Source organism: Selaginella moellendorffii, unplaced genomic scaffold (genome assembly GCF_000143415.4).
Source record: "Selaginella moellendorffii unplaced genomic scaffold, v1.0 SELMOscaffold_14, whole genome shotgun sequence".
Taxonomy (NCBI): domain Eukaryota; kingdom Viridiplantae; phylum Streptophyta; class Lycopodiopsida; order Selaginellales; family Selaginellaceae; genus Selaginella; species Selaginella moellendorffii.
In genome coordinates, this window is record NW_003314275.1 from 690,381 (window position 1) to 707,487 (window position 17,107).

At 42.6% G+C, this 17,107-nt stretch overlaps 2 protein-coding genes across 2 annotated transcripts; both read left to right on the top strand.

Moving 5' to 3' along the window:
* Positions 1-6: 6 nt before the first annotated feature.
* LOC9646593 lies at positions 7-1,487 on the top strand. Its single transcript, XM_024675264.1, has 7 exons — positions 7-72; positions 129-202; positions 253-395; positions 460-611; positions 667-839; positions 901-1,224; positions 1,294-1,487. Exons 2-5 carry the CDS (start codon positions 151-153, stop codon positions 836-838), a joined length of 519 nt encoding a protein of 172 aa, XP_024531032.1. The 5' UTR covers positions 7-72; positions 129-150; the 3' UTR covers position 839; positions 901-1,224; positions 1,294-1,487.
* A 1,212-nt stretch (positions 1,488-2,699) lies between these two features.
* On the top strand, positions 2,700-4,221 carry LOC9646594 (RNA polymerase II subunit 5-mediating protein homolog). Its single transcript, XM_002970167.2, has 8 exons — positions 2,700-2,905; positions 2,954-3,013; positions 3,060-3,227; positions 3,289-3,373; positions 3,433-3,653; positions 3,725-3,931; positions 3,985-4,038; positions 4,093-4,221. The coding sequence occupies exons 1-8, from the start codon at positions 2,708-2,710 to the stop codon at positions 4,156-4,158; spliced, it is 1,059 nt and encodes a 352-aa protein (XP_002970213.1). The 5' UTR covers positions 2,700-2,707; the 3' UTR covers positions 4,159-4,221.
* Positions 4,222-17,107: the final 12,886 nt, after the last annotated feature.

Here is a 17,107-nt window from a genome sequence, read left to right on the forward strand (position 1 = left end):
ATTCTTTCAGTTTTGGAGAGACGTACCACCAGCCGGGCACGAGTTTTGGGTGGCTTTGTGCGAGCTGGCTAAGTAAGTTATTGTTTCTTTTCTTCTTTGGTTTTGTTAGTAACTTTTGGCTTTTCCAGGTTTGTAAAGGAATATTTCGCGATGGAAGATTGTGCGATGACCACTGTTAGAGCGCAGGCTCCACTTGTACGAGGTGGAAGATTGTTTTGTAGTGTTTTTGAGACTAACCTTCACTTTTGCCAGGTTATATGGCAATGCTTCCAAAAGCTCTTGTCTCTCTTATGCAAGAAGCTAGATGCCGGGATAAGGAATTCTGGCCAGATGACTACAAGCTGGTTGACATTGCAAAACGGATGTGTGACAAATATGATGCAATGATCCCCCCTGTAAGTCATTCTGATTTGATTTACTAAATGTCTTTTGTTTTTTTCTTTTGTTGTGTTTGTGCAGGAAATTGCTGTTCAGCCAAAACATGTGGAGGAGGAAGACTTCACAGCAAAAGAGTACCCCTACAGAGCTTGTAAGATACTTCGAGGTTTTCTGGGGGAGAGGACGATCCAGCTACATGTTCCACAACCGGAAACGGCTTTTTACGACGACAAGTATCATAACTGAATTGGGGTTGGGATCTAAGGCTTGGGTTTTTTTTTATGGAAGGTACCGCACGACTACACCTCTAGAAGATTTCTCAGGTGTCCGGAATGAAGTACCGGTTGCTCTTAAGCTTGATGACGAGAATCTGGAAGCCTTGGAGGATCTCCTTAGTTATACAATATGGAGTTTCAGGGAGGGTCTTCCAATTTTGGTTCCACATCTTCACGCACTTTGAGGTACTGTGGAATTCTAAAAGCTAGAAGTGGAATTCTAAAAGCTCTTTCTCTTTTTTTGAAGCAATGAAATTGAAGCATTGACCTCGAGGCGTTAGCATCTTGGGAAAACAAGCCGTGGAAAAAAAATCACATTTTAGAAGAGGGGCAGGTTAACTGCGGGAACGATAGTTCACACCAGTTGGAATTAAGTATCATATATATGGTACGAACATCACTGGCCTCTGGAGGTTTGGATCAATTGTTTCTCTTAGTGGAAGCTACTAGTGATGCTAACCGGCCATCTACTGTAAGTGATGGTTTCTTTTGGTTTGCTTCTTTGTTTCTCCAGGCCCTTGCAAGCGTGAGTAATGGTTTCTTTCTCCATCACTGTTGGAAGCGTGAGATGGTTTATTTCTTTCCTTTTTCCTTGTTTTTCCTTCATCGATGGTTTGCTTCTTTAACATTGTTTCTCCAGGCTCTCAATTTGGTGTCACTCATTGTTGACAGCCCCAAAGACCAGCGAAACTGTAACGGACCTCTTAATAAGCAGTGCTATCATCCTCCAGGAGGGAGATGGCAGCGGTGGTGCCATGGATCTCAAATTGTTGTTCTGAGCTTCCTAAAGTTCTAAATAAAAGCTTCCAGCGGGAAGGCTGCTCAAGACCTCAAGCATGAGTTTGAGGATGAGTATGATTTCCAAATTGGAAACACCACCTTTGGTTGTTCTAAAACTCCCTTTTCAATTGCAAGAAAAAGACTTAGAACTGAAGAATTCGTTTTCTTTCCTGGTTTTGGGCTCTGTAATCGTTTTTTCAATAGCTGCGATCGATCCATAGGACGACCTCAAGAGAGAGAACTGCCATTACTTAAAAAATATGTCTTGTATGTAACAGGTTATATGGAAAGGTGGCAAAGATTTGCCTTTTAGCGAACGAAGATCTGCTGAGGTATGTTCTTGTTGCTTTTATTTCCCTCAGACTAAAGGCCCCTCACTGAAAAAGCAAAAGGTAAAACAAAACGTTGAACCTGATTTCCAAACTTTGTTTATATTAGAACAAATTCTTGAAACACTCTTCTAAAAAAAAATCATATCACCATTCATCAAACTGTTGGACTGTGCCCTACGTTGGCAGTGCTGCCCTCCAATAGCCGCTGGCACCACAACCAGGTCAACGAGTCAAATAAAGTCAATCACCTCAAACCTCAATAGTTTTGTGAGAGAGTTTGAAGTTTGGGGTGAGCTTGGGACATAAAGCATTGATCATAAAGCATGGCTGCAAAGAAGAAGGTGGTGTGGTGGAGCAAGATTTCCATTTTTGCATTCATGCTGCACTGCTAGACCATAAACAGCATATAGATAGATAAGTAGAGAGTTCTTCAGCTGAGACATCCATCTGTGATCTACCTGGCAGCACCACAAATGAGTTCCGCTTTAGGGGATTCCACACCGCAAACCTCCCGCTGTTTACACCCCTCGAGGCGGAGAAACAAAGCAGGCCACCGGCATAAGCAACGAGCTCCCAGTCCGGATCTTGCAAAACAGCTGTGCCGCTGCTACTGAAAGGATCGTAGATCTTTAAGGACGACAAACAGTAGTGTTGGACATGATCTTGTGTGTATTCAAGAACGAGTGGATGCTGCCTCGAAATCTCTAGCCTGGCTTTGGCAAATTCCTCACTGTCAATCACTGCTCTCCATCTGTGGCACACAGATCTTGCGCGTAGCAGACTTCTTACATGCAAGAACATTAAAATCCTCTCCTCTACATGCTCTGGAAGCATACCAAAAGCTAGCAACCCTGAGGCATATTCTAGGCATAATTATAATATTCCCTTCCATAGACAATTTTAGAATATTCTTTTCAATGCTAAACCCTAAATCCTCGCAAAATGGGGAGAAAGGGCACCGTGACGCCTCTGGCGGAGCTTCTCCCCGTGGGCGAGCTAGCGCAGGCCAGCGATCGCATCCAGGGCGCCATCCGCGAGCACGCCGACAAGCTCCAGCAGCTCCAATCTTTCGCCGACGACAACCGCGCCATCCACAAGCTCGTCCAGGAGCTCCCACACAATGTCGCTTACAATATCATGGTGTGTATCTCTTTTCCATCCATTTGACGATCCATCCATCCATCGCAGGTGCCGTTTGGAAAAGCAGCCTTCTTCCCCGGAAAGCTTGTTCATACCAATGAAATGCTGGTAAGAAATTCGCATTGCTATTTACACTTCTTTCTCCTTAGTCCAGGTTTTGCTCGGAGAAGGCTACTACGCAGAGCGATCCGCGAAGCAAACTCTGGAACTCCTAACGAGACGAGCAAAGTTTCTCGACTCCAACATCGAGAGCATCAACTCACAGATCGCTGACCTTCGAGCGGAGGCCACTTTCGCAAGCACTGCTGCCGAAGAAGCTGCTGTAAGTTTGTTTCTTCCTCTTCTATCTCTCACGCATTCGACAAATCCACAACCGTGGTTAGGCTGGCGTAGTGGACATCAGAGAAGAATACGATGAAGAAATCGATGGTCCACCCCCCACTGCGGAGCAAAGTCTAGAAACCCAAGGTGTGAAGTTTACATGGATTTTTCCCGTAAGCGAGTTTACTGATTCATGATTTTGGAAGGGAAAAGGCCGCTGGGATCTGGTGAAGATCTCGAGCATGAGCGCTTGATGGCACGATTTTCGGAATTGGAAGCCGAAGAAGCGGCAGCAGCGGCTAAAGAATATGAGGATGAGTATGATCAAGATGGTTTTCTAGATGATGACACTCTTGCGAAAATGGAAACACCATCTTCTGAACCGGAAGGACCTCCTGCCATCACAAATCCGGGCGATCTCGTAAACGTAAGTTTTTGAGCCTCGATTGTTTTGTTTTCGAACAGCCTCTGATAGAACTTCTCCTTTTTTTTGTCCAGTTTGAGATGTGGAAGCAAAAGACTTGGAACAAGACGTCTACGTCTACTCCAGATCGTCCCGAGAAGCGAAATCACGACAAGAAAGCGGAAAAGCGCGTCACTTTTGATCTTCCCGAGGCCGATATCGTCGACACGATGCACGAAACCGAAGGGAACAAGGCTATGGATCCACAGAGCCGACGAAGTTCCCAGCATGAGCCATCAAAGGTAAATTCGTAGAGCTTAAGAAAAAATCTCAAAAAGAAGTTTTTTGTTTCCAGGTATTTGGTTCTGTGATCGAACGAACACCAGGAGGTGCTGTTCTTGATACCAAGGTAAGCTTTAACATTTCTCTCAAGCGTCAACTTATACAGCTACGATCAATCCAGGTACCCGAAAGCTCCTCCATGCCGGCAAGGCCAGTTTCAAGATTCAAGCAAAGACATGGTGGATGAAAATCTCTGCAAAGTAAGAGAGTGTAGTTGTTTTGGATAACGCGAAGAGAGAAAATTCCCGTATCTTCGTTTTCCCGATCCTTTCTTGCGCTTTTCCTTCGCTTCTTTCCCCTATTTCCCCCGCAGATTGATCGATATGCGCGTCGCCGCCATCGGCCGGATGCATTCCAAATCTCCGCGATTAATTCTCTCTCTTCGAGCTCACGCTCTCTAACTGCCCCATAGTGTTATGCTTCTGCAAGCATCCAAAATCAAGACTATACAACGGGAAACTGTGCAAGCTCCATCATCCATTCTCGCTGGGGCATTCCACATCAAGATTCAAATCAATGATATCCGAGGCCATAGTCACCACTTAAATCCTTTCAATACAGGACCTTGTTGGAATAGAGCATTATTATCAGACAAGTGATCATCGATGTGAATTGCTGCGACAAGTTCTTTGGTGACTTGACGTTGATAAAGAATGTCAAATGCTGGAATTGGCGACCACAAGTAGCTTAAATTTCGTCGCGAGCAAAAAATTGTGAGTTTTTTCTCCTCTCCCTCTCCCTCTCCTCCTCTCCCTTTCCCCCTCCCTCTCTCAGGAATCCTAACCCTCACCACAACTTCCATTTCGCATGTAAAGCCAAGCTTGGCGTGGGACTTTTCCAACCCAGACTGAAAGGCTTAGCATGAGGCCTCACGTTAATTTAATAGCTCCTGCACCAAGCCAAAATTTAACGTGCAACTTCACACTAAGGCCATTATGTTGGACACTTAAGCGTGTGGCCTCACACCAAAGCCAGTCACTTCTCCTGAAACAGATAGTCATGGAAAAGTCTAAGCATGAGGCCTTGTGCTAAAGTCAGTCACCTTTCCTATTGCCATGAAAAAGTCTAAGCGTGAGGCCTTATGCTAAAGCTAGTCACCTTTTTTATTGCCATGAAAAAGTCTAAGTGTGAGGCCTTCTGCTAAAGCTAGTCACCTTTACTGAAACAATAGCCAGAAAAAATCTAGCATGAGGCATCGCACTAAAGCCAGTTACCTTTCCTGAAACTAATAGCGGGGAAAAATCTAAGCCTAAGGCCTCATGCTAAAGCCAGAATGAAAGTACAAAACAAAAAAATTCCTTAGCATGAGGGCTCGCACCAATGTTTTAACTTAAGGCCCTGCACTAAGTCTTTTGGTGAAGCCTTTAGCATGAGGCCTCATGCCAAGAAAAGCCTTCATTGCATCAGCACACCTAAAACCCACCCACAAAAGTATGGTGTCCGACCTCACGTAAAAAACTTAGGATGAGCAAACATCTAAACATACAACCTTCCACTATTTCCCAGTCTTGCAAGTGTTTGGGGAGTAATCTTGTTCGAACATTTACCCCAAAGATGAATTAAGATTACTCACCTAGATACCTAAAGTAATAAGAAACAAATGCATATAAATGAATAGCATGAGGCCTCATGCCAAGAAAATGATTTTATCCCTCCATAATACCTTAATCCAATTTGCAAATGAATGGTGTCCAACTTCACACAAAAACCTTAGTGTGATCACGCCAAGAAAAAAAGCCCACCCACCTCCTCTAGCCTAGTTTCTCGACAGAAATCTCCTTTGCATGCATGTTTATTGCACAAGTGAATAAGATTGTCACCAAGAAACTGGGAAAAATATCACAAGCAATCCTAAGTGTGAGGCCTTGTGCTAGTAACCTCTATCAACACATTGTGACTAGACTCATGCTTAAGGATTAGTATAAAGCCTCATGCTAAAGTGCTAAAAGGATTTTGGTTAGTCTAGTTTCTTGATGGTAATCTTGCTTGAACATATGTCCATAGGATGAATAGGCAAGTAAAATTATTATCAAGGAATTGGCAAACACACCCCATCCATTCTTAGGTGTGAGGCCTTATGCTAATAACCTCCTATAGAATTGCCTCCACTACCCCTTTTATACACCCCATCCATTCTTGAGCCCTCATGCTATTAACCTCCTATAGAATTACTTCCATTACCCCTTTCACTTAGGGTGAGGCCTCACACTAGGATCCATTCTCTCCTATTTCAAAAATATTTTAAGTAATTCTAATAAGTTCTTTCATGTTTTTAGGCATAACAATCTAAAACACTTTTACATGAGTTCATCAGAGTGAAAAAAGGCTGCAACTCCACTATAAGTGACTAAATTTTCTATTTTACTTTAGTCACTTAACCACACATTTGACCACTTAACTACACCTTCGACCACTTGGAAGAGTCTCACTTACAACCTCTATAAGTCTTATTCCGAACTTGGGGCTTATTAGCCCCGAGAATGACATCCTTGTCACTCAACTTTTGCACTTGGTCCAAGTGCTCCACATATCCGATCCCATGACCGACACCCAAAAAAACCATTGATATATCAACCTATTATGCTAAGGCCATTCCCATTCACCTTTATCACACTAGTGATCCAACACCATCTACATCACAATCCTATCTCTCAAAGTCGAATGAGTGATCATCCTAAATCCACTCTTTAGCATCCTTAGGATGCCTGCAAACATGGGGAGTATCCTTCCCCAATATCTCTTTTTTGATCCCCACTAAATCCCTTTTTATCCATGGCCATGTTCACCAATATTGTCACTAGGTCAAGGCTTACAGACTCGACCACTAAGTCTCATTATCCTCTGGGACTTCTTCACCATGTGACCATATCCTTGGTCACTACACCAAAAGATTGCTCTTTTTCCTTTCCACAGTCTGGGGCTTTGGGACAACATTTCAGAACATCATGGCCCTACGCAAGCCTCATGGGTACTTTCCCCACTTTCTGCCTTTGGGTGCTTTATCCATGGGGCTAGAGCAAAGTTCTGTTGAGCCACGCCAGGTATCCAAGCAAGTAATGCCACCCATGCTTGGATTGGGAGCATCGACCATTCAATCTCCTAAAGGAGCTAGAGCCAGCTTTTGAACACTTCACCAAGCTACCTTGCTTGTCTGTTTGTATTCACTTTAACTTTAGACTCTTCAGTGGATATATCATCACCCAACACATGGGCATAGCCTTCTTCGGTCACACTAGCCTTTCCTAGCCAAATTGGATCCACTAGGGTTCAACCCCCACACTCTCCCTACTATACTTTTGGAACCCTTTGCACCCACCCACCCACCCTTTCCCCCCCTTAGGGGATGATCGCTTTAGGCTTTCACCCAACAGTCTGTATTAGTATTCAGACTTGGACTTGGACTTGGACTTGGATTTGGACTCAGTTTTGGACTTGGTCTTGGTCTTGGTCTCGGTCTCAGTCTTGGTCTCGGTCTCAGTCTTGGTCTCGGTCTCAGTCTTGATCTTAGTCTCAGTCTTGGTTCCATTTCGGATTCCATCCCGGATTCCATCCCGGACTCTATCTTGGATTCCATCCCAGACTTCATCTCGGACTCCATTTCAGGTCCATCTTGGACTCCATCTTCAGTCCATCTCAGATTCCATCTCGGGTCCATCTTGGGTCCATCTCGGACTCCATCTTGGACTCCATCTCAAACTCCATCTCGGATCCATCTCGGACTCCATCTCAGACTCTTTCTCGGACTCTTCCACATGTTATGTGTTGGTCCTCTTGTGTCTCTTTTTTATAAACTCACTTATTGTTTGCTTCGTGCTCGTTCCTCGAACACCTTTTTAGGAGTTCCACTCTCGCTCTTGACTTTTCGAGTCAGAGTTTTTAATCCAAATGTGTTACACTCATTTAGCTTCCGCCTTAACCACTACTATGTGGCACCCTTTTGGCTCTTCTTTGGGGCTTAGGGATTTTGTGTCTCACATCCACACTACCACAGAAGTGAACATTGGAGATACAAGATGACGATCTAGTGTTTGTGGATCTCACCAACCCAAACAGTCCAACAGTCTATGGGATTGTCATCAAAGAAAAGGAGATTCTTGACAAAGACATAAACAAGGAAGGAGGGCCATTTATACAGAGCTTCAAAAGACATTCATTAGGAATATCATTCAAGACTCAGAGTTTATTCTATCAACTACAATATAGCCTGTAGAGAAAGGAATCCTTACAACCTTCACTGCTTACAGAATCCTCATGGACAGATAAGACAGATAACCTTATCAAGGGCATTGTTGTTATGGACAGTCAACAATAGGATTCTAACTGAGAGACTTTTTGATCAGAGAGAAACAGAAGAATTGGAGCATCCATTCCATGACCTCTCCAACTACAATCCAAATGATGGACATAAGGTAGATCAGGTTGTTGACGATAAACATACCTTAAGCAATACATACTCATTAACATCAACATCCAATGATCAAGAGAGTGAGTGCGATGAAGACAAAAGAGATGATGGCATCCAAGAAAAAGATAAGGTACAACACAATGATAATGAAGAGAATAATAGTAAGGCAAAAGGTGACAAAATTAGTGATGAAATTCAAGACAAGAGTCCTTCCTCATCATGAAAAGAAGAAGAAGATGATAATGAACCACCACAAAAGAGGGTTAGATGTGAACTTTGGAGCAAGGTTGCAAGCAATAGTGCAGGGATGAGTCGGGGACAAATGCCTCCATACAAAGCAAGAAGAAAAAGTGTCACGCAATAAATAAACCAAGAGACGGTAGAAATGAAGGCTCCAAAGAGAGGAGCGAAAGGGTGAAATATGACAGCACAGTTATAACAAGAGGGGTGAAAAAAAAAGATCAATGTCAATTGGACACCCTTGTTGAGGTACAAGCACTACTACTTCAATGATCAAACAATCTACAAACTTCCAATGTCTCGGTGCATCATTGATGTAGACTACAATTGCTACGTGATTGTACAGGAGAACTCAATGGATCTAGGTGATGCAATCTTAATCACTATGGATGAGGATGGTTGGACATTTGTCAAAAGGATAGGCAAGGAAAAAACAAAAAATCCAACAATCAAATTCATCATCATGTCTAGGTAGCACTTGACAAAAGCAATGCAAGAGATCTCTTTTGACCTGATATAGATGAAGGAGATGCAGGCAAAATTCTCAATGTAATACTTCTAAATCATGAAGGGATCAACACCATAGGATACCATCATTGAGATATCTGATCATGTGAACACAAAGGCAAAGAACCAGCACAAGAGTAGCCTCAATAACAAGCTTATACATAGTCACCACCACTAGGAGAGACTCAGGAAACTTGCCAAGAAAAAGCACAGACAAAGTGAATCAACCAAATTCGAGGTTAACTTTTTGTCTTTGCCCTTAGTGTGAGGTCACAAGCTAATATTGTCCACAAAAATATCTTTCTTTATTTAAGATATATAGCCTCCTCATAGTTAAGTGTTATATTAGCTTCAAGGACAAGGACAAAGAAAAGCTATTACTCCAGCCAAGTGCAACAAAGTTTCTATTGCATATGCACAATTTGTTAGATCAATACAATATGACATTGGCCCTTTAGATAAGCTCTTGAGATTTTAACCTTGAATATGCTTTGGGGAGGCTTGGTGTGCTAACAAACTTTTGATATAAAATGCATGATGAAGACATTTGCAATGAGCTTGGTCAAATTATACTAGAGAAATCTTTCAAAAATGTCAAGCTCAAGATGGAAGAAATTGTTAGGCGGCAGCTTTGACCATGTGGTCAACATCAGTCAAAGGGAGGTTCAAGGGTATATTAAGGCATGTTAGGGTAAAGGACTTAACCTACCCTAGGGCTCACAGTGGAGCGGCGGCACAATGGAGCTTTTGAGGTAGCTCAGGGGTGGTTGGGTGGTGAGAAACTTCAAGAGGTGGCGTAACATAGTCTAGGGTGGCTAGATCTCTGTCTTTTTGCACCAGATCATAACATTGGTATCAGAGAAGTTGGTTGTGATGATCGACCAAGTTGAACGCTGGAATCCTATTGTCAATGGTGGTGCCGATGATGGTGCTGACGGAGCTGCGGAGATTTGGACCATTCAAAATGTGGGTCATGAGCTACAAGCCCTTAATCGAAATCACCAAAAATAATGACTAATCTTCTACTCACGATAAGTTAGATACTAAAAAGTTGCAAAATTTGCAGCGTGAGGATGACAAGAACGACCATTCCGGTCGGAGGAAGAGACTTTCAATCATTGCTCGTTAGCTCAACTGTGTGTGGAACAAGATGGAGCTCGAGGATACTCGTGAATCAGCTTTAATGCTGGAGGGCGTGTTCCATGGCGATCTAGTGCGGATTTTATTGGATAATGGGAGTAATGACAACTTTGTTTCGGCAAAGTTTGTTGCGGAGCATGGCCTGATCACGCGAGGAGTTCTTCCATACACAGTGGAAGGTGCAACTACCTCTGCTCAGCATTTTGATGTTTGTGTCAAGGGGCTGGAAGTGTTGGTTGGCAAAACCACACTTGTGGAGACTTTTTATCTCACAGATATTCATCGTGTGGATCTTATTCTTGGGATGCCGTGGTTGGTGAAGGTGGATCCGGAGATAAAGTGGAGTATTAAGCGTGTCTCGCTGGAGTATGGTGGCATTAAGATGTGTGGTTTGGAGAGGGAGTTCAACCACCAGTTGTTATGCTCTCTGCTACATCTTTGAAGCGGGCTTGTCGTAATGGAAAAGCACTTTCGAGTTACGTGCTGTTTGTTCATGACTTGGGGGACCAAGGCATATGTGGGGGAGAAGCAGCAGTATGGGATGTACTTGAAGAGTTTTTTGATGTTTTTCCATCTGAACTTCCTCATGAGTTGCCTCTATTACAAGGTGTGGAGCATGGGATTACATTGGAGCCGGGGATACAGCCAATTTACCAGCATCCATTTCGGTTAAGTTATGTGGAGGAGCAAGAAGTTCAATGACAAATCAAGGAGTTACTTGATTTTAGATTTATTCAGCCAAGTAAATCTCCGTTTGGTGCTCTAATTTTGCTTGTGAAGAAGGACGGCTCAATGTGAATATGTATTGATTACCATGCCTTGAACAAAAAGACAGTGAAGGATAAGATGTTGATGCCATGTGTGGATGATATCCTAGACAAGCTTGGTGAAGCACGAGTGTTTACCAAGATTGGTCTGAGAAGTGGATATCATCAGATTGCAATGGATGATGCATTTATCTCCAAGACAGCATTCAACACAAGCTTCAGATATTTTAAGTTTATAGTTATGCCGTTTGGTTTGACGAATGCACCAGCTACATTTACTTAGTTGATGATGGAGGTATTTGGGCATTATCTTCATGAGTTTGTGGAGATTTTTTTGGACGATATTCTTGTCTTCAAAAAGAATATGGAGGAGCATAAGGTGCATTTGCGCAAGGTTCTTTTGTTACTCCGAGATAACAAACTTTATGTGACGAAGAGTAAATGTGAGTTTGCAAAGTTAGAGGTGGAATATCTAGGCTATATTGTGACATCTAAAGGTGTTAAGATGGATCCAAAGAAGGTGGCTATGGTGGAAAACTAGCCTACACCGAATATAGTGGCTGAGTTGTGCAGTTTTCTTGGTATGGCTAGTTACTACTGACGTTTCCAGCATAAGTTTGTAAAGGTGGCTATTCTTTTGATGTGGTTGTTACGCAAGAATGTGCTATTCGAGTGGAAGAAGCCACAAGAGGAGAGTTTTGTGGCACTGAAATGATTATTGAGTGAGATTCCAGTGCTTCGCATTGCTAATCCATCAAAACCTTATGAGGTGACATGTGATGCGAGTGGTTATGCATTGGGAGGAGTTCTCATGCAAGAGGGACAGCCTATTGTATATGAGAGTCGAACTTTGAATCCTGTGGAGCAACACTATTCCACATATGAGCAAGAGTTACTCTCTATTGTTCATTCTTTGCGGACATAACGACACTATCTTTATGGTGCAGTGTTCGTAGTGTTGACAGATCACAAACCACTTATGTATCTTTTCACACAGAAGGAGTTGAACACTAGGCAAGTTTGTTAGATGGTCAAACTCATGGAGTTTGGGGAATTTCCTATTGAGCATCATCTGGGAAAATCAAATATGGTGGCAGATGTTTTATCTCGTATTCATCATATGACAACGTTACAAACACAATTTTGTCATTATTTGAGTAAGGTGGTCAGCGAGTTTGGGCAGTTGGTTGAGCATGCTCAAGCTTAGGATGCTGAGGTGGCCTCTTTGCAAGACCAGATAGAAGCCGCTTTCTCATTGGTGAATGGGATTCTCTATTACAATGGCTGTGTATATTTGCCATGGGTGGATGCATTAATTACTTAAGTTTTATTCCACTATTATGATCGTCCAGAGGCCGGTTATTTTGGGGGGAAGAAGACGTATGAGTTGATTAAGCGCAATTTTTATTAAAGGAATATGAAGACTAATATCCTCAAGTATTGTAAATCATACAATCTTTGTCAACGCGTTAAGGTGCCACGGGAGAAGTCAGGGGGACTTTTGCAACCTTTACCTATTCCTCAGAACCGTTGATATAGTATCTCTATAGACTTCATCACTTGTTTGCCACAAACATAGAGGTAAAAGAAGCAAGTATGGGTCATAGTGGATCGGTTGATGAAGTATGTGCAGTTGTTGACTCTTTGGAAGACTGTCACTACCTCAAACTTGGCTACGGTTTACTTGGAGAAGGTTTTTCCTGATTTTGGTTTGTTGGAGGACATTATTAGTGATCAAGATTCAAAATTCACTAGTGGATTTTGGAAGAACTTTACAAAGGTTATGCAAGTGACTTTGAAACTCTTGAGTGGAGATCATCCTTAGATGGATGGGCAAACTAAGCGTGTGAATCAAGTGGTGGAAGATATGCTACATTGTAGCATTGGTCAAAGGCAAGGACAATGGGATCTATATCTTCTGTTAGTGCAATTTTCTTACAATAATAGCCAACACAGTGGAATCAAACTAAGTCCTTACTTTGTTATGTTTGGCAGGCATCCCCAAACAGTGGTAGAGTTGGGATTGCATTTGAGTAAAGATGTTCAAGATAAGCTTGATTCCGAGGCAACTGATCTGGCCACAAAACTTAATGAGATTCTGGTGGTGTGCAAACGAAATTTGCAAGTAGCTTAGGATAGAGCGGAGAAGTTTGCTAATGAGCATCACCAATTCCGGGAATATAAGGTGGGTGATCTCGTCTTCATGCGAGTGATCTTTCCGTCAAGTGAGCGGTGGAACACCTTAGTGCCTTTACGGACAGAGAAGAATGATAAACTTTCCCATCGATATGCTGATCCATATGAAGAGTTGGAGTGCATTGGTAAAGCAGCTTATCAGGTGCAGTTGCCAACTGGGGTGAAAATTCATTTAGTATTTTAAGTCAGTCAGTTGAAAGGTGTACTATCTCGGAATGATGAGCCCAATGCCTCTTTGATGTATACAGCTATGGAAGATGGACCAGGATCTTGAGCAAGGTTCCCTAGAAAGGGTAATCACCGGTACAACTCGTCCTTGGGACAAGTTGGAGGGGGGGGGGGGGAATTGTTAGGTGCCAACTTTGATTATGTGGTCAACTTCAATCAAAGGGAGGCTCAAAATAGTCTAGGGTGGCTAAATTTTTGTCTTTTTGCACCAGATCAAATGTTAGGATCCTATCCCTTACACCCTAAGCCAACTAACTAAAGGGTGTGAGACACAAAATCCCTAGGCCCCAAAGTGGAGCCGGAAAGGGTGCCACGTGGTAGTGGCCGAAGCGAAAGCCAAACGAGCATAACACGTTTGGACTAAAAGCTCCGACTTGGAAGGTCGAGAGCGAGAGTGGAACTCCCAACAAAGTGCTCGAGGAGCAAGCACGAGGCAACCAATAAGCAAGGCTCCAAAAAGGGACCCAAAAAGGACCAACACATGACACGTGGAAGTGTCTGAGATGGAGTCCAAGGCGGACCCGAGATGGAGTCCAAGATGGACCCGAAGTGGAGTCCGATATGGAGTCCGAAGTGGAGTCCGAGATAGACTCGAAGTGGAGTCTGATATGGAGTCCGAGATGGACCCGAAGTGGAGTCCGATATGGAATTCGAGATGGAGTCCGAGATGGACCCGAAGTGGAGTCCGATATGGAGTCCGAGATGGAATCCGAGATGGACCCGAGATGGAGTCCGAGATGGAGTCCGAGATGGACCCGAGATGGACCCGAGATGGAGTCCGAGATGGAGTCCGAGATGGAACCGAGACCGAGGCCGAGACCGAGACCGAGACCGAGTCCGAGTCCGAAACCGGGACCGAGACCGAGTCCGAGTCTAAGTTCAAGCCCGAGTCCGAGTCTGAATACTAATACAGGCAATTGGGTGAAAGCCCAAAGCGATCGTCCCCTAAAGGGGGGGGGGGCTGCGGGGGGTTCCAAAAGTATAGTAGGGAGAGTGTGGGGGTTGGAGCCCAATGGAGCCAATTTGGCCAGGAAAGGCTAGTTTGGCCTAGGAAGGCCAGACCTAGTGTTGGGTGATGAGCTGACCACTGGGAAGTCCAAGACTAGAGTGAACACAGACCGACAAACGGGGTAGCTTGGTGAAGTGTTCAAGAGCCGGCTCTAGTTCCCCCGGGAGATCGACTGGCCAATGCTCCCAGTTCAAGTGTGGGTGGCACTACCTACTTGGATACCAGGCGTGGCTCAACGGAACCTCGCTCTAAGCCCATGGCTAGAGCACCCAAGGGCGGAAGGTGGGGAGAGTACCTAGGTGGCTCGCGTAAGGCCACGGTGTTCCGAAATGTTGTCCCAAAGGCCCAGACTGTGGAAAGGAAGAGAAGCAGTCCTCTGGGGTAGTGACCAAGGACACAGTCGTGTGGTGAGGAAGTCCCAGAGGACCGTGGGACTTAGTGGTCAGGCCTGTGGGCCTCAATCTAGTGGCAGTGTTGGCAAACACGGCCAAGGGCAGAAAGGGATTTAGTGGGGACTGACAGAGGGATATTGGGGAAGGCTATTCCCCTTGTTGGTGGGCATCCTAAGGATGCTAAGGAGTGGATCTAAGATGACCACTCATGGATGGTTTGCCTAGTCTTGGAGAGCCAAGACTGTGATACAAATGGTATTGGACTACCAGTGTGGCAAAGGTGATTGAGCATGGCCTTAGCATAACAGGTTGCCATGTCGGTGGTACTTTTGAGTGTCGGTCATGGGATCGGACACGTGGGGCACTTGGACCAAGTGCAAATGATAAGTGGCATGGATGCCATTCCCGGGGCTAGCAAGTCCCAAGTCCTGAAATGGACTTATGGAGGTTGTGATTGAGACTCCTCCAAGTGGTCGGAGGTGTGGTTAAGTGACTAAAGTAGAATGGAAAATTTAGTCTCTTACAAAGGGGTGATCACTTGATTGCAAGGCCTTTTCTTTATCCTATTATCCTGACTTGATGCCTAACAATCCTCCCCTTGTCAAGGAATGATCGTCTGCGATCATACTTAGGCCACCCTTCAGTCACCATGGTCCTTCTCTTAGGGTTTACCAAACCTTGGTTTTCCCTCTAGATCCACCATGTTGAATATTCCTTCAAAATATTTTTACCCAACTTGTTAACCACAAGAATTGAATTAGGCTTCGATACCAATGTTAGGATCCTATCCCTTACACCCTAAGCCAACTGGCTAAATCACTTGATTGCACTTTCTTTATCTTATTATCCTGACCTAGTGCCTAACAAAAATGGTGTTGAAACTTCATCTAGACATCAATGAGTTTGAAGTTTTCATTCTAAATGACACACTAGATAAATGTTACTGTTTAAGATAGTTTGGATGTTTGCATCCTTGTTCATTTGACCAACAAACTAGATACTAGTGAATTATATACTCTAGTAAAGAAACTTATAAAGCGTAACAAATGTCTTCTCTGATATAGTTCTTATGTGAGTGATCATATTGAGGATTATCCAATGTTCCAATAATTTTACATGTATGAGTTTTTTGAGAAGAAGTTGGAGGTAAAGGATTGGCAACTTTATTACTTATCATAACCTCTTCGATCACAAGATATGAAACTGATTGAATTTTTGGCAAGAATTGTTTTCAACAAAATTAATGAACTTACCATTTTTACACAACTATGGCTTTCAATTTGAACTATATTGGTATATATACTGATGCACAGAAAGTCACTTTTATGTATGCTATAATAGCAAAAACAATATGAAATTGAGTTAAAGATGTTACTCTATCAGATGTATCTAAAGATGTTTCTATATATCAATAAGTTCTACCACTTACGTGATGATATGTACTATTAAGAAACAAGGTTTTATTAGCTAGAAATTTTGATATAAGAGGTGAAAATATAGTAATATACTCACATTTTAATAAATATATCTTTGGTATATCTACTTTTTTTGCACATGAGTGGGTTTTGTTTGTAAAAAACTCTTATTTTATAATAATTATTTTCTGTATAATGGGAATCAATCTGGAATATTCCTTTAATCAAGCCTAATTAATTAGCTAAGTATATGTGTTTTTAGATAATATAATTAATAAAAATTAAGAAAATGATTAATATACTAAGTGAGACTCAAAATGGTCTCACTTTAACAAAAATGGGTTTTATTGTACACCTGACAAAAACAAAAATTAACATGAAGTGTAGAGAGGAGAAATTTGTGAGCAGCAACAGAGAATATGGCTTATCCTGAAGTTTTTTCAAATTTTCTTTTGTAGTTGTAATTTATATTAGTCACTAAAGTTTTTCTTATTGTTTAATAATTATATTTTGGTAGTGTTACAGTTAAAATACAATAATACATAAACTAAATCCATAATATATTACTAATAGCAACTCTAATTGGACAAATTGATAAATTTGATGTTACTTTAGTGGCAACCACATCATTGCACATAGCTCATCACTCATCTATATAACATTTATTTGTATTTGTATTAACTTCAATATCCTTATAACTTTTATTACTAGCAATGTCAAAAGTTAACTCTTAAACCCAATTTTCTTTAAGAATGTGAGTTTGTTACCTTTGCTATTTCACATCTAAGTGTTGGAATGATATTTTATACTTTCAACCAAAGCTTTGCCTAAAACTTT

What these genes read in the sequence shown, in the direction of transcription:
- LOC9646594 (XM_002970167.2), top strand. Translation starts at nt 2,708, where the DNA reads ATGGGGAGAAAGGGCACCGTGACGCCTCTGGCGGAGCTTCTCCCCGTG. An exon ending in CTGCTGCCGAAGAAGCTGCT is followed by an intron (nt 3,228 to 3,288) that starts GTAAGTTTGTTT and finishes AACCGTGGTTAG; the next exon opens with GCTGGCGTAGTGGACATCAG. An exon ending in GTGCTGTTCTTGATACCAAG is followed by an intron (nt 4,039 to 4,092) that starts GTAAGCTTTAAC and finishes CGATCAATCCAG; the next exon opens with GTACCCGAAAGCTCCTCCAT.
- LOC9646593 (XM_024675264.1), top strand. Translation starts at nt 151, where the DNA reads ATGGAAGATTGTGCGATGACCACTGTTAGAGCGCAGGCTCCACTTGTA. An exon ending in GCAGGCTCCACTTGTACGAG is followed by an intron (nt 203 to 252) that starts GTGGAAGATTGT and finishes CACTTTTGCCAG; the next exon opens with GTTATATGGCAATGCTTCCA. An exon ending in ACGGCTTTTTACGACGACAA is followed by an intron (nt 612 to 666) that starts GTATCATAACTG and finishes TTTTTATGGAAG; the next exon opens with GTACCGCACGACTACACCTC.